Here is a 10,733-nt window from a genome sequence, read left to right as displayed (position 1 = left end):
ATGCCAAACAAAAGAGACTACCCTTCTCTATCAGTAATCATGTGTCTCAATTTGTTTTTGACTTACTTCACATGGACATATGGGGGCCTTTGGCCACTCCCTCCATGATGGATTTTAGATATTTTCTCACTGTTGTGGATGATAAAAGTAGGTTCACATGGCTCTTCCTTATAAGGCTAAAATCTGAAACTACTTCAATAGTTCAATCTTTTGTAGCCATGGTTAAAATTCAATTCAACTACCTAGTTAAGTCTATTAGGTCTGACAATGGCCATGAATTTAAACTCCATACTTTTTATCAGCAATGTGGCATCACACATCAAACCTCTTGTGTTGGTACCCCTCAACCAAATGGAATTGTTGAGAGGAAACACCAACATATACTTGGTACTGCTAGAGCCCTTTTGTTCCAAGCCAATCTACCACATACTTTTTGGGCACATGCTGTCAGTTACTCTGTCCACATTACTAATAGATTACCAACACTTTTCTTAGGGCATAAGTCACCTTATCTGGTCCTTCACCAATCTCTACCTGATATGTCTCATCTCAAAGTCTTCGGCTCATTGTGTTATGCCACCACTTTGCAAGCCAATAGGAGAAAGTTGGATTCTAGGTCTAGAAAGTGTCTTTATTTAGGTTACAAAATTGGAGTGAAGGGACATCTCTTGTTTGATCTTCGGTGTAAAGAATTGTTTCTCTCTAGGGATGTTATATTCTTTGAGAATATATTTCCATACAAAGCAGTCTCTCTTTCCACTTCTCACACATCTCAAACTCAAACTACCTCACTTGATGACTTGTTTGATCATCAATTCATGAACAACCCAAACAACCTTCCTCATCATCCATCTAATCCTTCTCCTCAGTCTGCTCCATCTGCTGCCCATTCACCTTTTTCTTGAAGTTACTCAATCATCCTCTCCTATCAGCTCACCCTCACCTGATTCCAACTCAACCTTACCTGATTCCACCCCAAACTTTCCTAACCTTAATCCTGTTAGAAAATCCACCAGACATGCACAACCACCTTCTTACCTTAAGGATTACCATTGTAATATACTATCAGATACATCCACCAATCTTAATTTAGTTGGTCCATCATCTTCTTCTACTTGTAAGTACCCTATTTCTATTGTCCTCAATTATGATTTCTTGTCATCTACTCATAAACATTTCCTTTTAAACATTTCTTCTATTCATGAACCTCAATCCTATGAGACTGCTATTTATGATGTGAATTGGCAAAAAGCTATTAAGGCTGAGTTGTCTGCTTTGACTAAAACCAAGACATGGGAGCTTGTGCGTTTGCCTCCAATGAAGAAAGCTATCGGTTGTAGATGGGTGTTTAAAGTGAAATTACATGCAAATGACACTGTTGAAGGCCTAGACTACACAGATACTTTCAGCCCTGAGGTGAAGATGACTACCATACGTGTCCTTCTAACTATTGCAGCAACTAACATTTGGCCATTATTTCAGCTTGATGTCAACACAATCTTTCTTCATGGAGATCTTCATGAAGAGGTATACATGAAGGCTCCTCCAGGCATGGACTTACCTCAACCTAACCTTGTATGCAAGTTACAACGTTCCCTTTATGGCTTAAAACAAGCTAGTCGACAGTGGAACACCAAACTGTCTGATACTCTTATAGAATCTGGTTACTTACAGTCCAAGGCAGACTATTCTCTTTTCACTAAACAATCAACTCAAGGCTTCACTGTAATCCTAGTGTATGTTGATGATCTGATCTTGAAGAAATCACACGCACCAAATCTTTGTTAGATGCTAAATTTAGCATTAAAGATTTAGGGACTCTCAAATATTTTCTCGGTCTAAAATCCTCTCCATCTAAATCTTTCATTTGTTTTTACTCAATTCTTCTCTTTTTTTCACATCACTCCCCTCCATTATCCTCCAAACAAGACATTAAAATTTTAACAGAGAAAAGTGTTTCCTTTTCACGGTGTTACTGCCACAACACAAACAGGTGGTAAATTGAGTGAATGAATCAAATCAAGTAACAAATCTACTAAGCTGGTAATCTTTTTTTTGTACACCGGCTCACACTGTTTCAATTTTTTTTTAATAATTTTTATAATGTTACACATTTTTATTTAATTTGGAGTACCACAAAGAGCCATCGTTATAAAATTGAGAATGTTGTACTGAACATTTTAAAAACATATCTGAGACATGATAGGCCGTTATACATAGACTTACATACCAGACATTTATAGATTTCATGCACAACAATAATAATCTCAACAATAAAAATAATAAATAAAATAAGAAATTGACAACCGAATTGTGGCTCTTAAGAAAATTATCGCCTGAGCGCACTTGAACAAGCGCTGATATACACAACCAGTTAGAAGCCACAATAACTACCAATAAACAAAGCAACTAACTATCACTACATGATTACAGCACAAAGCAGCAACAACAAGGACAATTGTATATAGGCCTGTATTGAACTGTATTGACAAGTTGAGCCTATTATGCATCTATAAACTTCTCGGAGATCATCTACACTCCCTCTTCACCGAGGCTACTACTTTTCAAAATGTTATACTTGCAGAGGGGGCATGTGGCGTTTATATACAGCCATTTATCCACACAGGCACAGTGAAAATGGTGACCACAAGGAAGTTCTCGTAGTTCAACTCCGTCATCGTAAGGGGAAAGGCAGATGCAACATTCCTATAAATAATATACCACCAAAAAGGGAAGCTAAGTCACATTCAACCAAAATATACATATTGCATTTTTCAGTGTAAGAATGTGTTGAGAAGGTGAAGATGGATTTTACATGTCAAAACTGAAATAATAAAAAAAAACAGTATGCAACCGAGTCTGTTTGAAACATGACATGCAGATTTTCCATTGAAATATAGTGAAAAGAATATGATGAGAATCAAAGCAACATGACTATTGGAAAAGGGAGAAAAGATTAAGCTCACTAATAACAAATGTTTATAACATACCGCATCCTCTTCAGCAAGAACATGTTCAACAGGTGAATCAGCCCGGCATTCAGTCATTACTCCTCCACCAGGTTCTTCGGTATTACCAGTTTGCTTCTCATTACTTTCAACTTTTCGGAATTTGAATTTTGACAATTGCTCAATGTCTTCCTTTGATGCCCCTTCCTGCTTTTTTATCAATTGATTAATTAATTAACTAATTAATTAGTTAATTAATAGGTATAAAGATAGAGATGAAAGCTAGGACAACAAATAAATAACAGTATATATCTTCCATTAAATAGTGCAAGGCTACACAACATTGTCATCTAGGACTGGTCAAAAACATACTCAAATTCAGATATCACCATAATGCTAGGCCAACAATTATTAACAGACACCTAGGTCAATGGCTCTATCATTGGAAGACAATGCAGGAGATGAGGTCACATACAAATGAAAGGTGGAATATCAGTTAACACTCAAGGCTGTTAAACTCGAGATTCTACATAAATCCATGGAGGTTAGTACACTAAACTTGTTTACGCATTTATCAAATAATACTAAAAATACAACAATCAAGTTTTATCTCACTAAGTGGCATTAACTACATGGATTAAACACCATAATATTTTACCATATATCATATCTATATCAAGTCATTATTAGTATCTAGATCTTTCTTAATAGTTTCTCATATAATTTTTATAGATCTTCCTCTGCTTCTAGTAATTTGACTAACCTTCATATGACTATTCTTCTCACTACAAAATTTACAAGTCTTTTCCCTACATGATCAAGCCACCTAATCTTAATATCCACGCCTCTAAGACTTGTCTTCAACCTCCCATTTAATTTTCCCCCCAACTCTCCACGTAAGACTATATTATACGCAAAAAGCATGCATTTCAATGTTGGCTCTTGGAATTGTTCCGTAAGTACATTCAAAACTAGAGCAACAAAGATATAAAGGCTTAGAGTTGACCCTTGGTGTAGTCCTATAAATGGTATATATACATATAATATAATACCTTTAAGACAAATTTTTTTTCTAGTAACACCCCAAAAATATCCAGTTAAACGGAATTCTATTTAGAATTTTATGAAAATACCAAAAAAAAAGCCCTTGTTCATATAAGTTTCACAATTACCCTTTCTTTCACTACTCCCTCTAAATCACCTTTCTCTCACAAACATCCATTAAAGATGAACAAACATGATTCGACAAACTCCAAAAAAACTGGACTTTTTATAATACTTTAAATCATAAGACAGGATTCAAGGATTTTTATTATTTAGATTAAAAAAAGAAAGTGAAATATAACAGGCACGGAAAGAGTCAAAAACACGTTGAATCATATGATCAAAGATTAGGGTTTGTCATTAGGGTTTTCGTCAAATAAAAATCTAACCAAAAGTCCATAGAGTGTAACTAGAATAAATCTTAAGACAGTAATAATTTAATATGCGCTACTTTCCTGGCAAACATTATCAACTCTCATTTTTCTCTCCTGGCACTATCACTTCAGCTGCCCTCTCCACTTCTCAATCTCCACCTCCTCTTTGTCGGGTTTAATTTTGTTTTTTGCGATATTCACTAGGCCATAAGCACAAGATTTGGAGCAAGTTCAACCGAGTTGCTCAAAAATGATTTTGGAAGCGAGTCAATTCAGATTCCTTCCTAGAAACGTAAACTCGAACGAGCCTATGAGTCAACTTGTGACTTTGACAACCATGATACAGCTTGTCCAACTATTCGAAATATTTGAAAGATATGAACTCTCACCTAACTTCCTCACTCAATATGTCAATAACAATCCCAACAATGCAACCGCGACAACTTAGCTTGTTCTCGTTTGACAACGCTATAATTCTCTATCATGTATTATGTTCAAAGATGAACTTTTTAGAGATAAACTATATAGCTCTAAATCCCTCTTAATAGCTTGAATGGCTTATAATTTAATTTGTTCTAATATGTCTCTAAGTATAGGAAAATTCTCTATCTAGTCAACCATTGGCGCATCTACACATCTTCTCCAATCTCCAGCATACCCAAACAGTCTAGGACAAGGCTTTACCATTTTTCTATGTGAAATACATCACTTTTCTTTATGACAGCTGAGTTACAGATCTTATCTTGCATAAACAATTATCCATTGGAACATTGTCAAAAGTTTCCTTTTATTACCAATTACACTTTGATTGAATAGCCTTCATATCCCTTTCCTAATCACAATTGGTCTCAAGAAATTAACCTTCTCAAAATTTCACCTTGGTCTCCAACTCAATCTAAATCTCCCTCCAGTAACATGACTGCAATTTGCTTGTTCCAGCAGACATGAGCCAGACAATACTTTTATGTCACCTAATTCCTAAACACAATCTTAATTTGATCGTATGATGCCTAATTCTGCATTGGAATTCAGAATATTTACTGAATGGCCCTTCCTTGTCTTCTCAAAGTACCACTAGGTATGTTGGTTGTAGAATGCATCCTTCATAATAAAACTCCAACTTATAATAAATAATACTAATAATTAGGTTTCTACCCAATTCCTAACTCTCTAATTTCACAATAAAATAGTATTTAAATGTTATAATATGCCTCACCCTAAAATCTGAAAAATCTGAGGAAAAGATGTTCATAAACAGACTCGAGTTTTTCCTATGAGCAGAAAAATAGAGGACCTAGAGAGAGAATCCTAATTTCAGGAATATGTGTATAATATCTGTTAACCTTTCCATCATACGTTAAGAAGGAGTTATGTCCTGTATTGGCAAAATAGTACAGTAGCATTACAAGTTACCTATGTACGGTCCATATATTAACACGGCGAAACAAATAAATCCAGACTTAATACCTGTCTAATAAGTTCATTCACAAGTTATACAAATAAAAAGATATTTGTATTAATCTGTCACAGTTATTATCACACATGTTGAAAGGGTTAAATTTGCAGAGTTGCTTCAAATATCATTAGTGCCTATCAACTTCTGAACCAAAATTACACATAATGTAGCAAGTCCAATTAGAGTTTGAAACACAAGAGAATAAGTCACCTGGTCTGCAACAGCATAAAGAAGTGCAATGATACATGGAAGACAGCAGCAAACAGCGATACCAATTATACAGGCCAGCGCAACACAGAAAACGACAAAGAAAACATCAAAACCAAGAAAGATTATACATAACCTGCAAAGCATGCATATTTTGTCAAAAGCATAACTAAAATAAGTAAATATCAATTGACTTGCCAAAAGATTAGTAAATCGTAACGAAAGCATATTTGAACAATTTGAATGAGATAGTGAAAGAGGACAAACCAGTAAAGCTGAGGAGAATCTTGGGATAAAGTTTGACCACCAGCTGATACCCAGTAGAATCCAATAATCCACCAAATAAATGAAAACATAGTATTGGCTGATTCCAAATGCTTTGCAACACTGCCGAGAAAAATAGCAATATAAAACATTGATAGCTTGTGAAATAGACGGCACGCATATCAAACATTTTATAATAATAATTGCTCTGGTCCTGATAAATAAAAAGAAGTTAATAAATGTTAATAGCACTTCACCCCTACCAAACAGTTTTATGTGCACAAAATCAGAAAGTACCTCACGCATTCAAGATAGATGGTTAAAAAAAACCAGGTAAAAATATTATATATTAAGACATGGCGCGTTATCAATCTTAAAAAAAGGATTGCTTTGGAGAAAAGATTCGTTACCAAGTAAAAAAAAAATACATGTTGGCTATTAAATCAGAGGAATAAACCACTTGCATGGCACCATCTTGTGTTTACAATAAGATCCATTTAGGCGACATGAGTGAGAATATAGCAGTTTTGTCAATAGTAGATTGTTGCAAATAGTGGTTTGTTCGAATTCCCCTACACAACAAAGTAGTAGCGCCGCTATAGCTACTATTTGACAATATTTTGTACTAAATAGTGTATTAGAGAACAATAAATATTCGTTCAAATTCCACTACACCATAGTGCCGCAATCTAAAAACATTTGGAATATAGTTCATAACCTAATTTAAATATTAATTTTGAAAAACATTAGAATTTATTAAGAAACATAAATTCTTTGTTAGGGACAATCTATAAGTTCACTCATAAATCCTCATCAATTCTCAGCTTGTAGATCATGGGAATATCAAATTTCTAAGGAACGGAACAGTTACTAGATTCGGCAGAAGATTGAGCTTCAAGCAGAGATAGAGTTGGGAAGGAAGACAAGATAAACAACAACAAAAATGAAGGCTTTGTCAAATAACACGTGCAACGGTTGGTTACTATCGCAAACAATAACATCTAGTGGAGAATGAAAATGGTGGAGACAAGAAACAAAGAAATATTAATGGTTTCTTACTCTTATCTTGAAATATTAATAGTAGTATAAACTAATAACTAAATCATTTGAAATTGTTAACTAGGAATGTCATTGAACACATAACATGATTACTAAAATTAAAAGGCCCCCTTTCTACTTTCATTTTCAAGGTTGAAAAAATGACACTTTTTAATTCATGTACTTACAATCTTGCACCTGTGCTTTGAAAAACCGAACAAATACAACTCCTTTCACAGAAAAATAATCAATCACCCCGTAGCAATTTCCGTCATATCTTTCTACACGAAACCCAATTCCCTCTCACCTTTTTCAACCACCCAAATCAATATGAGAAAAACTTTAGAGCTCTTCACCTTCAACAAAAAATGCTCATATTGAGTATAAAATTAAAAACCTTCAATACAGTTTGAACTGTCATGATGATTTTCTCCCCTCTCTTACCTAATGAGAAAGCTACATCTGCTATATCAAGTTCTTAAATTAACTAGAGGTTTTAAAAGCATAGGCTTAATATAGTACTAGTACTACCATTCATAAATACAATTAACATGGTAACAAACTCATTAAATTTCTCTATGCATCATGGAGTTTCAAAGTTCACCAAACAGTCCCCACAAAATATGCTTCATTCTTCAACACAAGTATTAAAAGAGAGATAACATATTATTATTCACTATGAAGCCCGGACCTTGCACGGATGTCGACCCTGACACATTGACACCGGGAATAATTTGAAAAAATTGAAAAAATTATTCGTAATCGCAAGTGTCAGTGTTGGTTTCCGACAGTGACACAGACACACCTTTTCAGAGGTGTCTGTACTACATAAATTATTCACCAAATATAACTCTGAATTAAATTAAATAAGCTCAAAAAAGAAATGAAGAAACTCACCTTGTACCCTCTTCTTCAAATTGCGCCAACGAAACATAACTTGAACCAGAAACAGAAGGAGAAGCTGAACTCAAATTCCCACTGCTAGTACCAACCCTATCAGAACCTGCTACGGCTACAGCAGAAGATGAACGTTGAAACCTTCTCCGTCTTCTATACTCAAAACAAACACAAACCATATGAAGAACGCATTGCAGAACGTAACCAACAATCCACAATCTAAGAGGCATTTCCGGCGATTCATTACTGCTCAGAAACAAAGCGGTTGTAGCAACAACAACGAACGCAAAGTTCCAAACAATGTCGAGAATCACTACGGGTTTGGAATAAGCCCAATCACTTTGCCGTTCCTCCAATTGCTCCGCCGCAGCTTCACGGACAACAACCGAGGGCTCGCGCATCATTCTCCTCCCGCTCGCTTGCCGGAGGAACCGCGCCGCTTGGAGAAGCCTCTGTCGACGAACGACTCGACGGCCGGAGTTGTTTTCGTCAGAGGAGGCGCCGGAATTGGGAAGAAACGGCGTCGAATCGACGATGTCTTCGGAGGAGCGGCTCGGAGACCTTGTCGTCGACATGGTGAATTGAATTTCGGAAGACGATTCGATAAGGCGAGGCAAGGTGAGGTGACTCAGTGAGTCGGTAATGACTCGGGTAAGAACATGAATTAAAAAAAAATGATGATAATTATGGTTGAAGAAATGAAGAAGAGGAAGTGAAAGAGATAAATTAATTAATTAATTAAATGAAAATAGGGTATATGAGAATTGAGGATTGGGGAAAGAAATGGAAATGGCGACAAGACAAGTTTGCTTTTGTTTGTATTGTTTATTTTGTACCAATCAAGCGGTGCCGGTTGTTCGGTTCTTGTTCGGATTAATCAAGGTAGATTGTTATAGTTGTGAACGAATAAGACTGAACATTACGTTTTTGTTTTTACGTTTACACGACTACCTTTCTTAGACTTCATTTATGAAAACACTATTTATTCCAAGAGAAATCTACCAAAAGAAGAAAAAAAATTGATATTTTTCTACACTTTCCTATACTTTTCATTTTTGTGAAAAAACATGATATTAAAAAAATTATAACTAAAAGATGAAAATTTAAAATAATATTTTAAAATTAATTATTGAAACAATTTTTTAATTTGAAATTTTTTATAAAAAAATTTAATAAAAATATATAACATTGTAAAAATTTAAAATCACCCGAAACAAATTTTGAGATTAAATTAGAACCGTATGATAACCTATATTTTTCTATTGAAAAAAAGATTTGTAATATATAATTGAAAATGAAATTAATGAATAAGTATGTGTATAAAAAATTAAAAGTATATTTTCACTTGTGGGGTGGGTGTAGAGGGAATATCAACATTTGAGTCAAACTCGGGTGTATTCGAACAATTTTAGATTTGTTGATATATGTTTTGGCTTACAACAACATGAAGAGAGGGGATTGCACTATTAAGAATATATCCTCTTGCATACGAGAAATGCTAGTAACACTCTCTTTTCAACAATCTCTCTGACACTCATCTTCTTATTGATTGAAATATGTGTGGGTCCTACCACTTTATGTAGAACTCATTTTCAAAGTGATGACTCACACATGTTTTAACCAATAAGAAAGTGGGTGTTGGAGAGAGTGTTGAAAAGAGAGTGTTGCTAGCACTCCTCATTTGCATATATAAATTATAGCAAATTTCCAGCAACCTTGTGGGAATTACAAAGTGTTGTGTTTAACTATTATATAAATAAAAAACTTGATTGTTTTGGTCACTAACTTTTTTTTTAGTGCCAAGCAAGAGTGAGTTATATGAACATGTCATAATCTTCGTCAAAATTCCACATTGAACCTGGGATAGAGAGAACTTTAAGGTTGTGTTTGAATACATAAAAAAGAACGGAGTGAAATGGAGCGGAGCGGGATGAAACGAAGCAGAATGAAATAAAGATATTGCTCTGGTCTGGGCCGAGCTGGCCCAATGGTAAGCGAGCACGATTCAGGGTCTAGCCCAATTGAGCACACACTCTCCAATTGTCGTTAGAGTTTCAGCCCACGTGCTCCACGAAGAGTACTTAGTCACCCAATAGTGAGAAATTCGGTCAACTTCATCTCCGAACCCTACGGTCGGTTCACCCAGGTCATGAGTCATTTGCTGACTCTGCCCTACAACGTTGCCTCCTGGAAGTTTCCTTTGTTTTGGGCTTCCTACGATCTAGCCTAAAATAGGGAAATCTTGGCCCCGCGCTGGGGACTATAAATACCCTATTTCACTAGAGGGTCAGGTAACTCATTCATTCTAACCTAATCTCGGTACTTGCTCTCCCTTGCTCGTATTCTTACTTTAGCATCGGAGTACCTTGCAGGACACCCCTATTCACTCGAAGCCCAACCGTTGAAGACCATTGATGATCCAGTCTGATCAGGTACGATCATATATCATTCCATTATTTGGGTACGTCATGATGGAATAGAGTAATTTTATCATTATGTCCAAAT

General features: G+C 35.4%; 1 protein-coding gene across 1 annotated transcript; it reads right to left on the bottom strand.

Annotated features, from left to right (window-relative positions):
* Positions 1-2,262: 2,262 nt before the first annotated feature.
* Positions 2,263-9,117, bottom strand: LOC131652433 (E3 ubiquitin-protein ligase At1g12760-like). The gene is made up of 5 exons (XM_058922281.1): positions 8,229-9,117; positions 6,297-6,416; positions 6,033-6,165; positions 2,991-3,155; positions 2,263-2,706 (listed from the first exon to the last, which is right to left on the bottom strand). The coding sequence occupies exons 1-5, from the start codon at positions 8,801-8,803 to the stop codon at positions 2,533-2,535; spliced, it is 1,167 nt and encodes a 388-aa protein (XP_058778264.1). The 5' UTR covers positions 8,804-9,117; the 3' UTR covers positions 2,263-2,532.
* Between the last annotated feature and the right edge of the window lie 1,616 nt (positions 9,118-10,733).

Source organism: Vicia villosa, linkage group LG2 (genome assembly GCF_029867415.1).
Source record: "Vicia villosa cultivar HV-30 ecotype Madison, WI linkage group LG2, Vvil1.0, whole genome shotgun sequence".
Lineage (NCBI taxonomy): Eukaryota > Viridiplantae > Streptophyta > Magnoliopsida > Fabales > Fabaceae > Vicia > Vicia villosa.
This window is presented reverse-complemented; position numbering and strand designations above follow the sequence as displayed.